The 15,605-nt window shown below is 44.0% G+C and overlaps 1 protein-coding gene across 3 annotated transcripts in view; it reads right to left on the reverse strand.

Annotated features, from left to right (window-relative positions):
* The window catches only part of LOC139447140 (mediator of RNA polymerase II transcription subunit 12-like protein), a 62,674-nt gene that overhangs the window by 6,484 nt on the left and 40,585 nt on the right, over nucleotides 1-15,605 (reverse strand). For 2 of the 3 annotated variants that reach the window (XM_071228323.1, XM_071228321.1), the window contains exons 32-40: nucleotides 14,303-14,441; nucleotides 13,429-13,497; nucleotides 12,030-12,139; nucleotides 11,198-11,321; nucleotides 9,633-9,794; nucleotides 5,938-6,104; nucleotides 1,151-1,253; nucleotides 573-674; nucleotides 59-194 (exon numbers count right to left, since the gene is read on the reverse strand). In XM_071228323.1, coding sequence (XP_071084424.1) covers nucleotides 59-194; nucleotides 573-674; nucleotides 1,151-1,253; nucleotides 5,938-6,104; nucleotides 9,633-9,794; nucleotides 11,198-11,321; nucleotides 12,030-12,139; nucleotides 13,429-13,497; nucleotides 14,303-14,441 — 1,112 coding nt within the window. The remainder of the gene's footprint in view (nucleotides 1-58; nucleotides 195-572; nucleotides 675-1,150; nucleotides 1,254-5,937; nucleotides 6,105-9,632; nucleotides 9,795-11,197; nucleotides 11,322-12,029; nucleotides 12,140-13,428; nucleotides 13,498-14,302; nucleotides 14,442-15,605) is intronic. The other variant, XM_071228322.1, reaches the window with a different exon arrangement.

A 15,605-nucleotide genomic window follows, 5' to 3' on the forward strand; every position in this document is an offset into this window, starting at 1 on the left:
ATGATTGGATGGTTCCGGTCCCCAGTGTTTGTTTGTGTGTAGGGTAGGGTGTACATACTGTAGTCTCCTGGGCCCGGCATGGGTTGGGAGGAGTAGCCATAGGAGGGTTGAGCCTGGGGTGGAGTCATCCAGGTTGGGTGGGGGCCGCTCGGCTGGTACATCGTCTCCTGGTAGGGGTAGGGTCGCACTGGCGGCTGCATCAAGTATTCAGTAGGAGATAATACATCATGTCAGCTTGTATAACAACTTATGACTAGGGAGAGTTCCTCATATGTTAGTTTGAATTTTGTTATAGATATTTCTTTTCTTCAAATCAGCAATTGTGGATTTGTCACCACTGTCAAGGGTGTATCTGTCGTAACCTATGTATCATAGCTGTTGGAAATGTCACTGCACTGCACTGCCTAGAATAACACCTTGCTGGATACTCTGACACTGTTCACAGACTCACTTCAGCATGGCTGTGTCTAATGTGTATGTAGTGAAGCATCTACCAGGGGGTTGTTGTAGCATTAGTGTATGGGCTATCAAGCTGACATTAGAACATGAGGTCCGATATTCTGACAAAATACCTGTATCGTTGAGGGCTTGGGCTGGCGTCTCCGTCTCTGACTTTTCTGTTTCTTGACACCTTCCTGATTGTTGCTCTCATTCTTGTCTATCGACTTCTCTTCCTGCAATACAAGACACAGAGTCTGAAGAACCAACAAAGCAGGGGGACAACAGAAGATTGAGGATTAACGGATACATGACATCAGAAGATTGAGGATTAACGGACACATGACATCAGAAGATTGAGGATTAACGGACGCATGACATCAGAAGATTGAGGATAACGGACACATGACATCAGAAGATTGAGGATTAACGGATACATGACATCAGAAGATTGAGGATAACGGACACATGACATCAGAAGATTGAGGATTAACGGACACATGACATCAGAAGATTGAGGATTAACGGACACATGACATCAGAAGATTGAGGACAGAGGATATCAGAATAACGGGTACATATCGTGCTGGAACACCCAATGGGAAACACCTTCTAAAGATGGAAAAAACAACAGAATAACACATTTTTTTATGGGGTAAAGCATGTGACATTTATATGTATCAACATCCACTTGAGAATAACACTGTCATACCACTTTCTCTGGTGGGGGTTCAAGGTCCTCTGGTGGGAGGCTGGGAGCCTCCAGGTAGTAGCTGTTGGGCCTCTTCATGGAGTGGGTGTGGTACAGCAGCAGCCTGGACACAGACAACAACACATGTAGCCTCATGGCCCAACCCCATACAACAACACATGTAGCCTCATGGCCCAACCCCATACACCCACACATGTAGCCTCATGGCCCAACCTCATACACCAACACATGAAGCCTCATCTCCCAACCCCATACAACAACACATGTAGCCTCATGGCCCAACCTCATACACCAACACATGTAGCCTCATGGCCCAACCTCATACACCAACACATGTAGCCTCATGGCCCAACCTCATACACCAACACATGTAGCCTCATGGCCCAACCTCATACACCAACACATGTAGCCTCATGGCCCAACCACATACACCAACACATCTAGCCTCATGGCCAAACCCCATACACTAACACATGTAGCCTCATGGCCCAACCTCATACACCAACACATGTAGCCTCATGGCCCAACCCCATACAACAACACATGTAGCCTCATGGCCCAACCTCATACACCAACACATGAAGCCTCATGGCCCAACCCCATACACCAACACATGTAGCCTCATGGCCCAGCCTCATACACCAACACATGTAGCCTCATGGCCCAACCTCATACACCAACACATGAAGCCTCATGGCCCAACCCCATACACCAACACATGTAGCCTCATGGCCCAACCTCATACACCAACACACGTAGCCTCATGGCCCAACCTCATACACCATGTACCATGACACTCTGTACTGTGACACCCTGTACACAACACCCTGTACTGTGGCAACCTGTATACAACACCCTGTACCATGACACCCTGTATACAACACCCTGTACCATGACACTCTGTACCACGACACCCTGTACCATGACACCCTATACCACGACACCCTGTATACAATACCCTGTACCATGACACCCTGTATACAACACCCTGTACCATGACACCATGTACCATGATACCATGTACCACGACACCCTGTATACAACACCCACTACCATGACACCCTGTATACAACACCCTGTACCATGACACCCTGTACCATGATACCTTGTACCATGACACCCTGTATACAACACCCTCTATCATGACACCCTGTACCACGACACCCTGTACCATGACACCATGTAAACAACACCCTGTACCATTACACCCTGTATACAACATCCTGTACCATGACACCCTGTATACAACATCCTGTACCATGAAACCGTGTATACAACACTGTACCATGACACCCTGTACCAAGACACCCTGTATACAACACCCTGTACCATGACACCCTGTACAACGACATCCTGTACCAATGAAACTGTGTATACAACACCCTGTACCATGACACCCTGTGTACAACACCCTGTACCATGACACCCTGTATACAACATCCTGTACCATGAAAACGTGTATACAACACCCTGTACCAAGACACCCTGTATACAACACCCTGAACCATGACACCCTGTACCACGACACCCTGTACCACGACACCCTGTATACAACACCCTGTACCATGACACCCTGTATACAACACCCTGTACCATGACATCCTGTACCATGACACCCTGTACCATGACACCCTGTATACAACACCCTGTACCGCGACACCCTGTATACAACATCCTGTACCATGACACCCTGTATACAACACCATGTACCATGACACCCTGTATACAACACCCTGTACCATGACACCCTGTATACAACACCCTGTACCATGACACCCTGTATACAACACCCTGTACCATGACACCCTGTACCACGACACCCTGTATACAACACAATGTACCATGACACCCTGTATACAACACCCTGTCTGGTCAATCCAGTGATTGACATCATGAGCATCGATCCACCAATTTGGATACGATGACATGACCAAGTCAGCTCGTCCTGTTAATCTCCTCTTACGACAAGTATAGTCGCTTTTACAGAAAGCATGGGTCGGTGAAGACATATTCTACCCCGGATCTTCACAGGTCAGATGTCGCTGTGACTTGACTCTGATGTGGCTGTTGATCAGGGACATGGTTTTGATTTGACTGTGATTATATGGTTGTGATGTGACTGTGATGTGACTGTGACATGGCTGTGATGTGACTGTGACGTGAATTAATTTGACTGTGATTATATGGAAGTGACGTGAGTGTAACGTGACATGGCAGTGATGTGAGTGTGACGTGACTGTGACATGACTGACATGACTGTTACATGGCAGTGATGTAACTGTGACGTGACATGTCTGTGACATGACTGTGACATGACTGTGACTGATGTGACATGACTGTGACTGATGTGACATGACTGTGACTGATATGACATGACTGTGACTGATGTGACTGATGTGACATGACTGTGACATGACTGTGATGTGACTGTGACGTGAATTAATTTGACTGTGATTATATGGCTGTGATGTGACTGTGACGTGGCTGTAATGTGACTGTGACGTGAATTAATTTGACTGTGATTATATGGAAGTGACGTGAGTGTAACGTGACATGGCAGTGATGTGAATGTGACATGACTGTGACATGACTGACGTGACTGTTACATGGCAGTGACATGACTGACTGATGTGACATGACTGTGACTGATGTGACATGACTGTGACATGACTGTGACTGATGTGACATGGCAGTGACATGACTGTGACAGATGTGACATGACTGTGACTGATGTGACATGACTGTGACATGACTGTGACTGATGTGACATGACTGTGACATGGCAGTGACATGACTGTGACTGATGTGACATGACTGTGACTGATGTGACATGACTGTGACATGGCAGTGACATGACTGTGACTGATGTGACATGACTGTGACATGATTGTGACTGATGTGACATGACTGTGACATGACTGTGACTGATGTGACATGACTGTGACTGATGTGACATGGCTGTGACATGACTGTGACATGGCTGACGTGGCTGTGACATGACTGTGACTGATGTGACATGACTGTGACTGATGTGACATGACTGTGACTGATGTGACATGACTGTGACTGATGTGACATGGCTGTGACATAACTGTGACATGACTGTGACATGGCTGACGTGGCTGTGACATGACTGTGACTGATGTGACATGACTGTGACTGATGTGACATGACTGTGACTGATGTGACATGACTGACTGATGTGAAATGACTGTGACATGACTGTGACTGATGTGACATGACTGTGACTGATGTGACATGACTGTGACTGATGTGACATGACTGTGACTGATGTGACATGACTGTGGCTGATGTGACATGACTGTGACTGATGTGACATGACTGTGACTGATGTGACATGACTGTGGCTGATGTGACATGACTGTGGCTGATGTGACATGACTGTGACATGGCAGTGACATGACTGTGACATGACTGTGACTGAGGTGACATGACTGTGACTGATGTGACATGACTGTGACTGATGTGACATGACTGTGACTGATGTGACATAACAGTGACATGACTGTGACATCACTGTGACTGATGTGACATGACTGTGACATGATTGTGGCTGATGTGACATGACTGTGACTGATGTGACATGACTGTGACATGTCTGTGACTGATGTGACATGACTGTGACTGATGTGACTTGACTGTGACATGACTGTGGCTGATGTGACATGACTGTGACTGATGTGACATGGCTGTGACTGATGTGTCTTGACTGTGACATGGCTGTGGCTGATGTGACATGACTGTGACTGATGTGACATGACTGTGACTGATGTGACATGACTGTGACATGGCTGACGTGGCTGTGACATGACTGTGACTGATGTGACATGACTGTGGCTGATGTGACATGACTGTGACATGACTGTGACTGATGTGACATGACTGTGACTGATGTGACATGACTGACTGATCTGACATGACTGTGACTGATGTGACATGACTGTGACATGACTGTGACATGACTGTGGCTGATGTGACATGACTGTGGCTGATGTGACATGACTGTGACTGATGTGACATGACTGTGACATGACTGTGACTGATGTGACATGACTGTGACATCACTGTGACTGATGTGACATCACTGTGACTGATGTGACATGACTGTGACATCACTGTGACTGATGTGACATCACTGTGACATGACTGTGACTGATGTGACATGGCATTGACGTGACTGTGACATGACATGCCTGTGACATGGCAGTGACATGACGGTAATGTGGCTTTGATTTGACGGTGATTATATGGATGTGACATGACTGTGACGTGACTGTGACTGATGTGACATGACTGTGACGTGACATGACATGCCTGTGACGTGACATGACATGCCTGTGACATGGCAGTGACATGACTGTGATGTGGCTTTGATTTGACGGCGATTATATGGATGTGATGTTGGTGTGACATGACTGTGATTGATGTGACATGACTGTGACATGACTGTGACGTGACTGTGACGTGACTGTGACGTGACTGTGACATGGCAGTGACATGACGGTGATGTGGCTTTGATTTGACGGCGATTATATGGATGTGATGTTGGTGTGACATGACTGTGACTGATGTGACATGACTCTGACGTGACTGTGACGTGACTGTGACTGATGTGACATGGCAGTGACATGACGGTGATGTGGCTTTGATTTGACTGTGATTATATGGATGTGACATCACTGTGACTGACTGTGACCGTGCTGTGATAGTGGCTGTGGTTGTGGCTGTGGCTGTGGCTGTTGCTTTGATGTGAAGTGTGGACTTACCGGTGCTGATCCTCATACTTGAGAGGCTTGCGCTCTAACCTAACAGCGCTGAAGTAGGACCACGAGATAGGAGCCGGGTTCTTGTAGCCCTCGATCACATCCCATGGACTGATCGGCACCTTCTGCGCTACTTGCAGGCCCTGAAATAACACTCTCATATCCAGTTTCTGAAACACGGAAAGAATATAACCTTGGAAGTCTACTAGCTTGAAGGGCAAGTCTACACAAAAATTTCAACACTGAACAATTTCTTCACCAACTACATGGGTTATCTCCCTTGATGATGACATTAAGGGTGCCTACATGTGTGACTATCTAGATTCAGATGAGAAATCTCTTCTTGTCAGTCATGTCAGCCAATAGCCTTGAGCATCAGCATCTAGTTGAACTTGTTATTTCAAAGTATGACCAATAGCTCACTATTTTGTGTGCAAGCATGATGTTCGATGTAGATGTTCCTAGGTTTTCAATGCACAGAGCATCCTGAAGTTTACATTTAGTAAAAACATTGATTAATTAAAAGAAGTATATCGAGTGAGTGTTTGATTTAACATTGCTTTGTACAGTCAGCTTGATTTCGGAAGAAAGCTGGGGGGATTGGCATTTGACACATTTTTTAGAGCAAAATATTTCTATAACAATAACCTGTTCATAACCAAAGAACGAAAACACCCATTGTCAGGCAGATTTGACACACATATATCACTTACAGTGATAATCAGAGGGAGACGAGCAATGCCAAAAAAACATTTTGCAAAGAGGTCTAATGTGAGTGTAAAACAAAAATCCTAGAACTGAACATTGTGTACAACTACCATGTCCACGGTGACAGCTGATATGATTCAGGTTCACATTTCACACGTTAATCAACTATTTTGGCAAAAAGTAAAAAAACATAAGTTTAATTTTTGTGTTTAACTTGCCCTTTAAAAATGTGCTATGACTGATAACTGTTACGTTTCTGACCCTGTTGCCATCCTTAGTACTTCACAGGTTTGTTTATACAAGTCCAAGGACTGCCTGGCATTGTGTTTGTTTGTTTGTTTGTTGTTTAACGCTGCACACAGCAATATTCCATCTATATGATGGCGGTCTGTAAATAATCGAGTCTGGACCAGACAATCCAGTGATTAATATCATGAGCAATTGGGATCGATGACAGACATCAACCAAGTCAGCGAGCCTGACCGCCCAATCCCGTTAGTCGCCTCTTACGACAAGCATAGTCACCTTTTACGGCAACCATTGCCTGACATTGAAGCAATATATAGAGGAGGGACCGATATAAACTGAGCACTTGCTGGAACCTGCACCTACTGCATTGTAAAGCAGCTAAGTGTATTCATGGGGGCTGGAGGAACGTTGTATTACAGACCTGTGAAGTACTGCCTGTGCCCCTAACTGAGGGGGCCTCTCCCTTCATGGACTAGTCAGCTACAAATTCACTCAACAATCATGCCATTAAGCCTCAAAATGTTCCTTGCTTCTTGTTTCAAACTCCTTTAAGCCCTGCACTTCTTTTTCAAATTTAGGCTACTGGCACAGCAACATGCATTGTCACAGGTGAATTTGTAAAATCTAAATATTTTGACATTACTGCCTGAATGCTTCTACTGCTGTTTTTTACTCAGGAGATGGAGCTGTGAGAGTCTGGCTACAGAGGTTGTTGTACCCACTAGTTGTGTGGCTTCCTTCCCGCAGGGGGTGGATGTCACGCCGAAGACCCGCGTTCAATTCCCAACATGGGTACAATGTGTGAAGCCCATTTCTGGTGCTGGAATATTGCTCAAAGCGGCGTTAAACCATACTCAATAACTCCTTCCTCCCACAGCAACCACGTGACCGGCAGTGGCGAGGTCACACACAATCACATCACCGCTAGTAACGGACCATCTGAAAGAACTTTGCGGGGAGGTAGCAATGCATGACAAGTATCCAAATGTAACAAATATTTAGATTTTACTAAAATATATTATCTTATCCTGCATTACTACCTTAAGGCATCTTTATCAGACGGAACGGAACGGAACGGAAGGGGGGGCATACCTTTCAGATAGAAGGTAGGAGAGACCCTCCAACCAGTTCTGGTAACCAGATAGCACCCTGTATGGGAAAAGCAGAAACCACACACCTTCCTGTCCAGTAGAGCCACATGAGAGAGTAGGAGGTGTGAAATCCAGTCACGGAAAACAGGAAAAATAGAAGAGGGTCGGACAAGTTCTAAATTGTGATTCCTGCAGCTGGAATAAGCAGAAACCCCCTAGTCTGGGGTAATAACTACCAGAGAGGTCACAGGGTCAGTTCTGAGGTGTAAGAATCAAGATCGTCTGGGGTAAGCGACCTTCTGCGCAACCACCAGTGGACCGAAACTATGAACATCATGCACGTCTCGGGGGGGAATGACGGGCGAAGACAGTATCCGAATTCCTGCAGTATAATGAAACACAACCACAGTGAGACAGTGTTGCGAGTAACTCCTGTCTTGGATGTAGGCAAGACAAGGATAAATAGTCATTTCCGAGATCCATGTTGGGTCTTGGATCGATGGAGGAAAACCCTAAAGGCTCAAATGTGGCACAGAAGTAGTTCATCCTCATCTTCGGACGGTGAATGGTTAATGATCTGTCCGCCTGTCCTGGGAGTTGATTCAAGTGCGAAAAACCATCTTTATGGAAAGACTGAAGAAAATCGCCGAGTGGAGTGGTTCAAAATGAGCGGTATGGAGTGACTACAATACCATGTTCAACTCCCAAGCTGGGGGATGAAACTTGGCATGTTGGTCCTCCAGACAAAACGACCGCAAAAGTGACAGAAGTTCAGTCATCTTAGTCATCTCGCGATCCATAGTAACTGCTATCAATGAATTGTGGGGCAGTGTGTGTAGATCCCAACGAGGAACAGGGGAGCGTACAATTTGCAAAACAGGGGTGCAGATCCTTGGTTGATTTATTGCCCCGGCACGGTGAGCAACGCGACATATAATTTCAAAGAAATAGACAAGCGTTGTCAGCAGAATAGACACACATGTCAACAAAGAAACACGGGCATGTAATTGTAACTCAAACTTTTAGAAAGTTTACAAAAGAAATTACAACATAAAGAGTATCATTATATACTTAAAAGGCCAAGAATAGAAAAGTTCTTAGCACATGAAACAAGAGCACACACAATCACATGACATGTGGCAAAACAAGATGGTGGGTGGTACAGCACACGCGCGAAGTAAGCGCGAGAAAGAGCCAAAGTCAGGCAATAATTACACTAACATAAGCCTGAAAAGACCATCCTAGTACACAAGACTTTATACTACATCATTGAGATCACATTGGTTATCAAAGGACAGGCAGAGGATGCTATATGTTCAAACGTCTGTTGAGTCCAACTAGTAGTGATGTGATTGTGCATGACCGGTCACGTGTTAGCTGCAGGAGGAAGGAAGCCACATAACTAGTAGGTACAACCATTTCTGAAGGCACACCTCTCACAGCTCTGTCATAATTTTGCATTCTGAACACCAAGAAAAGAAGTCACAACAAAGACTGCTCAAGCCAAACTGATGAACCACAAAAACAAGAAACAAAAGACATATAGTGGTGGTTTTAAGTTAAAAATGGTAGTCTCCAGCTCAGACACGTCAAGAGATTATACTCACATTCACCTGAAAAAAATATATATGGGAAATATGGTAGTCGTACCTGTTTCTTCCCGATGGAGTCGAAGCCAGTTATCTTGTTGCCCTTGCTGTCGACCAGACTACCATGGGACTCACATGTGATCACCTCGTACATCTTCTTGTGGAGTGGCAACAGGAGGCGCAGAGAGTCCGTGCAGTCTGTGTGCTTGTCTGCTATCTCTCTCTGTCAACGCAACAATGGGGGAGTGAGTTAATGTTGTTAAACACTGTTGGACCAGACAATCCAGTGATTGATATCATGAGCATCGATCTACACAATTGAAATTCGATGACATGCATCAACCAAGTCATAGAGCCTGACCACCCAATCCCGTTAGTCGCTTCTTACGACAAGCATGTGTTGCTGAAGACCTATTCTACCACAGATCTTCAGGGGTCATGAACTGTGACAATATGGGCCAGACAAACCAGTGGTTGAAAACATGAGCAATGATCTCCACTGTCAGGGCATCATGTCCATAGTAATAACAAGAAAACAGCATTATCACCATCCCCACCACGGGGACAATTTGTTTGCTCATGTAGCATGTAAACTTTCATTGATGTAACTTAATAGTTTCTGAGAAAACTTAACCCCATGCAGACATTATGCAATTAGTTGAAAATAGCATTTAATGTAATTTACAGCACCAAGCATCGAACTCAGTCTTGACAAGTATCTCTTAGATAAACATGCAAACTTTCATCCATGTTACTTCAGTAATTTCTGAGAACTGAGAAACTACTTGTCCCCATTTCACGCAGTATGCACCACAAGTTGAAAAGCACAGAGCCATGTCTCTGCAAAAATGAATTCATAGTTTCGGTCCACTGGTGGTTGCGCACCAGGTCGCTTACCCAAGACGATCTTGATTCTTACATTTAAGACACCAATTTTCGAACTCATTTCAGATCATGACCAGTAATATCAGTGTATAAAGTTTCATTTCTTTAACTTAAACAGTTTTTGAGAAAATCATCCCCTTTAAAAAGCAGACGAAAGGATAGAAAGACGGAAGGAAGAACGGACGGACAGATGGATGAACTCCATATCCCCCAATTCGTGACAGGGGACAATAAGATCACTTATAATGTGCTATATTGCCACACCACACTGCATATATACATGCATATTCATTACCCCGGGCAATCTTCCAGTGTGCACTCCATTCATATTCTCAGCTCCCTGAGGAGAATACACCCCAAGCTGTCAATGAGGCAGCCAATCAGGCCAATCACAAGTCATATCTAACCAGTCATCCTAAGGCAGATCTTACAACATGCATGAAGTACTGGTTGAGTTTTGAGGCTAAAATACATCGAGAAAAAAGCAGAGTCGGTTCACTCTTCCTTGCAACAAACATAGACTTCTTTCATTCTTATTTTCAAAAGGGTTTGACAAAGCACCTAGAATACATAATCAGAAAAAAGCAGAGTCGGTTCACTCTTCCTTGCAACAAACATAGACTACTTTCATACTTATTTTCAAAAGGGTTTGACAAAGCACCTAGCATACATAATAATATTCTTTCCTCACAACTGACTGCCATGTGTTACCAAGGTTACCAAACCAAGTGGTGGCCTCACCCTGAGTTTCTTAGTGAGGATGTTGTATGTCTTGGTGTTGTCATCGGCCTTGTCGGAGCCGTCCGGCAGCAGTGTTCCGTGTATCAGCACAGACAACATGTCAATGATCGTCATGAACAACTCACTGAAATAAAAAGGGGAGAAAATGTATATACGCTTTAAGTTGTCTGAGAAACAGACATGAATTCATTTGGGAGAAATTCTGACAACATAACAAAGGTCATAGATATTTACTGTTCATGTTGAATTTAGAAAATCCATATGCTTGTTAAACCGGACACACATTTCAGACACACAGCTATGGTGAGTGAGTGAGTGCGCGGTCGGGCAGGCAGGCGGGCTGGTTGGTTGGTTGTCTAACGCCGCACTCAGCAATATTCCAGCTATATGACGGTTGTCTGTAAATAATTGTGTCTGGACCAGACAATCTGGTGATTGATATCATGAGCATCAATCCACACAATTGGGATCGATGACATGCATCAACCAAGTCGACGAGCCGAGTGAGTGAGTGAGTGAGCGAGTGGCATAAACAATAGTTCAGTTATATAACCAATATATGTCAGACTGATGTGGCAGATGTAATGCAGGTCTCGAAACCCATGAGCCGGGCATCGCACAGACAAATGTAGAAACAATCAGAGTGAACCAGAATTTCTAACAGCCATCAATAAGTTTCTTGCAAACTTAAGTGGCGCCACTGAACCAAATAGTGGTGCATTTAAGGCCTGGGCCAGCCGTCTCCCTGCAGTGACACATGACACATGACACATGACACTGCAGCAGGAAACCAGTTGACGTGAGTTGTGTGTGTTTGTTTTGTAGGACTTACTTGTTGGTTTGTATGTCCACCACATCGTGGCTGATGAGCTGCACTAACAGCATGGCCCAGTCTGTGGTGTTAGTGTTGTTGCGCTGGATGGTGTCGAACATCCCCCCAACCTGCAAACACACAACACTGTGGGGAAATCTGTGTCCTACACAGGGAATACATACTGAATGCTGTTTCTGAAAAAACGCTATTGTTTAGCGAGTGAGTTTTGACTCCAAATTCAGCGACTTAGATTGAAAGAAAATGTTTAAACTTCCAACTGGTGAATTAAGAGTGTCATGAATAACTAAAATGAACATTTCTCCTAACTGTAGTTTCAATTAATTTTTTGTACTTACTGAATAATACACGTGTATAACATTATTTCTTCTTAAACCTATATGAATTTTACAAGATCAAATTAAATCTACAACATTGTCAAACTTTTATGCAGTTACAAGTGCTATATCTTTACAAATATGGGTCTACTATAGGTATCAATGGGACCAAAAGAAAATTGTGAATTTTACATTAAATTGTATTAACAGGCGATGCGTCCCCATTACATTAATCGGACATAACATGAAATCAGATACAACGTGTGTTACGTGGTTTCATGTAGGACATCATTACATGAACGACCGCGTAGCTTTGATTGAAATCGATACAAATCTAGAGGGGGTCTCCAGGCAATTGGTTTTACGGACGGACAACAACACTATCTCCGACGGACATCAGGGTGATCCAGCTTGGCATCTCTCAAAGCTATCAACCACGCCCAAGGGATTGAAGCACACTAAGACAAGAAGGGGATCAACAAACCAATACCAAGACATCATGTGCCTAAAGCAGAGGTGAGGGGGATTGCAACACCGGAGTCTCCAGAGACGATGTTGGTTTGTTTGTTGTTTTAAGCCGCACTCAGCAATATTCCAGCTGGATGATGGCAGTCTGTAAATAATTGAGTCTGGACCAGAAAATCCAGTGATTGACATCATGAGCATCGATCCATGCAATTGGGACACGATGACATGTATCAACCAAGTCAGCAAGCCTAACCACCCGATCCCGTTAGTCGCCTCTTATGACAAGCATAGTCACCTTTTACAGCAAGCAAGGTTTGCTGATAACCTATTCTACCACGGATCTACACGTTTCCAGAGAGGCGGTAGCTCACCCTTCACTGTGTACTCAGTCTGGGCCCCCAATTTATATTTATTCTCTTTGCAATATCTCCATACCTTGTAAAATCAAGTCTCAGCAATAATGTGTGACTGTATTGTGCAAGAACACACAGCCACAACTGAGAGATGGTTGTAATTGATACAAAGCCAACACTGTGGCCACAAAGTAATGAAAAGCACGTGTTACTGTGTATTCCTCACATCACGGTAATGCACCTGTCCTAACCAACACTCACCAGTGAGAGACGCAGCTGAAGAGATTCATGAATATTCTGTCGGATTTTTGTTTCATCTGGGTATTTGTCCTGAAAAAAAGAGGAACATTTGTAGTGCCAAGCAATTCGAGATCGTAATAAACTTGTATGAAGTTAGTTTCTATAGGTTGCAAACACATTTACACAAATAATAAATACCTTGATGTTTCATTTTGATTATGAACATATTTATACAGCATTCGGCAGCAACAGTCAAGCTGTAATCTGTTAATAGTCAACCAGTGGCAGATAGCATGAGCAAATATCCAAGCTTTCAGGCTATGATAACACAGTTAGGTCACCATTGTGCTGAACTGATCACATCCGTCGACTGTTGTGACAAGCATGGGTTTCAGGGATCTATTCTTCAACAGAATCCCCCAAGGAGCCATCATCACATCCAGAGCTCCAGATAACTTTTTGAGCAATTGAGTTTTTACTCTAGGGTTTCTATTTTAGTTTGGTTATTACATTTTTCATTGGGTAACCAATATTTTTTCACTCTTCTATCCTTCACTCTATTTGGTATTTCCTCAAATTAGTGAACATTTTAAGATTTTACAAAATGAAATAATGTTTTAGATGTATATAACTGTTCTGAATATATAGGCTTGACTCGGAAAGTAAATTAGCTCGTAATTGTGTTTCAGAAATTAGCTTCTTTGTACCCATGCTGAAAAAGCTTCATTGGGTATTACGCATGCTGTTTTTATCCATTTGAGTTTTTCATTTAATGCATGCCTTTATGTACGCAAGTTATTTGAAAGTAATCTGGTTTTGAATATTGGGGGGGGGGGGGGGGTATTATACCCAAATACACTGCTGATCTGTAGTTCTGACATCACACAGTACCCACCAGTAGTTCTCTGGTGTTGTTGATGAACTTCTCCAGCTGACTGTGTAGGGAGTTGAGAAGGCCTTCCCGCTGCTCATCCTGGCCCTTGAGACACGTGAGCACCAGAGACAGGAAGGGCTGGTGACCGAGCAGGGACTTGCTGCAACACATAACACGCCATTAAGTCCTTCATCTCAGGCCAATAGGACACTACATCACATCAGGAAAATGTGATTAAAAACTACCCCTCAAAGGTCCTGCTAAATGCATAAGGAACTAATACACTGATCATAGTCTCATCACCAAGTGTAAGCATTTCCAGGAACAGACAGTCGAGTCATGTGTTGTGATGCTGAAATGACCCTTCCTCAAAGGATTTACAAGTTCTTCCCCTTCTTTATAAACCTCTAACAATGTCACATTGTAATATATAGGTTCAACTTTTCTTGGGTAAACCCGTAAAGGAGTTATTCCCTCAGAATGCCTGGGTAAGCGGGCATTCCAGCTGAAATATGCCTGGGTAAGCGGGCATTCTAGCTTAAGTATGCCTGGGTAAGCGGGCATTCTAGCTTAAGTATGCCTGGGTAAGCGGGCATTCCAGCTTAAGTTTGCCTGGGTAAGCGGGTATTCCAGCTTGAATATGCCTGGGTAAGCGGGCATTCTAGCTTAAGTATGCCTGGGTAAGAGGGCATTCTAGCTTAAGTATGCCTGGGTAAGCAGGCATTCCAGCTTAAGTATGCACGGGTAAGCAGGCATTCCAGCTTAAGTATGCCTGGGTAAGCGGGCATTCCAGCTTAAGTGTGCCTGGGTAAGCGGGCATTTTAGCTTAAGTATGCCCGGGTAAGCAGGCATTCCAGCTTAAGTATGCCTGGGTAAGCGGGCATTCCAGCTTAAGTATGCCTGGGTAAGCGGGCATTCCGTGAAGTTTAAAGTTTTTTCACTTGTCTCTTGATGTGAACACAATTGTGTTTGATGATTGGTAAAGAGTCAAAAATTTGTTTTAAACATTAAAATTCCATTGCGTGAATCAAACCTGCAACCTCACATATCATGTCTTGTTACCCACTGTTTTCCCACTGAGCTACTGGGTGATGAGAATTTGTTCAGAATATCATGTCATGACTCCATCTAGTACAGGCTGCACATATTTTTTCTCTCACAGGCTTTGAGTGAATTCCTTTCATACTGTGATACACTGTATTGTTTCACCATAAGGTATGTCAATGTTTTCTTATTTTTCCTGGTATTTCTTGCATATAGATGGTTCAAAAGTAGGATATAAACTCCCCGCTCGGTCTTGACGGAGAATGTAAGCCTGGAGAGT

This window comes from Haliotis cracherodii, unplaced genomic scaffold, assembly GCF_022045235.1.
Source record: "Haliotis cracherodii isolate W230 unplaced genomic scaffold, xgHalCrac1.p SCAF_7, whole genome shotgun sequence".
NCBI lineage: Eukaryota > Metazoa > Mollusca > Gastropoda > Lepetellida > Haliotidae > Haliotis > Haliotis cracherodii.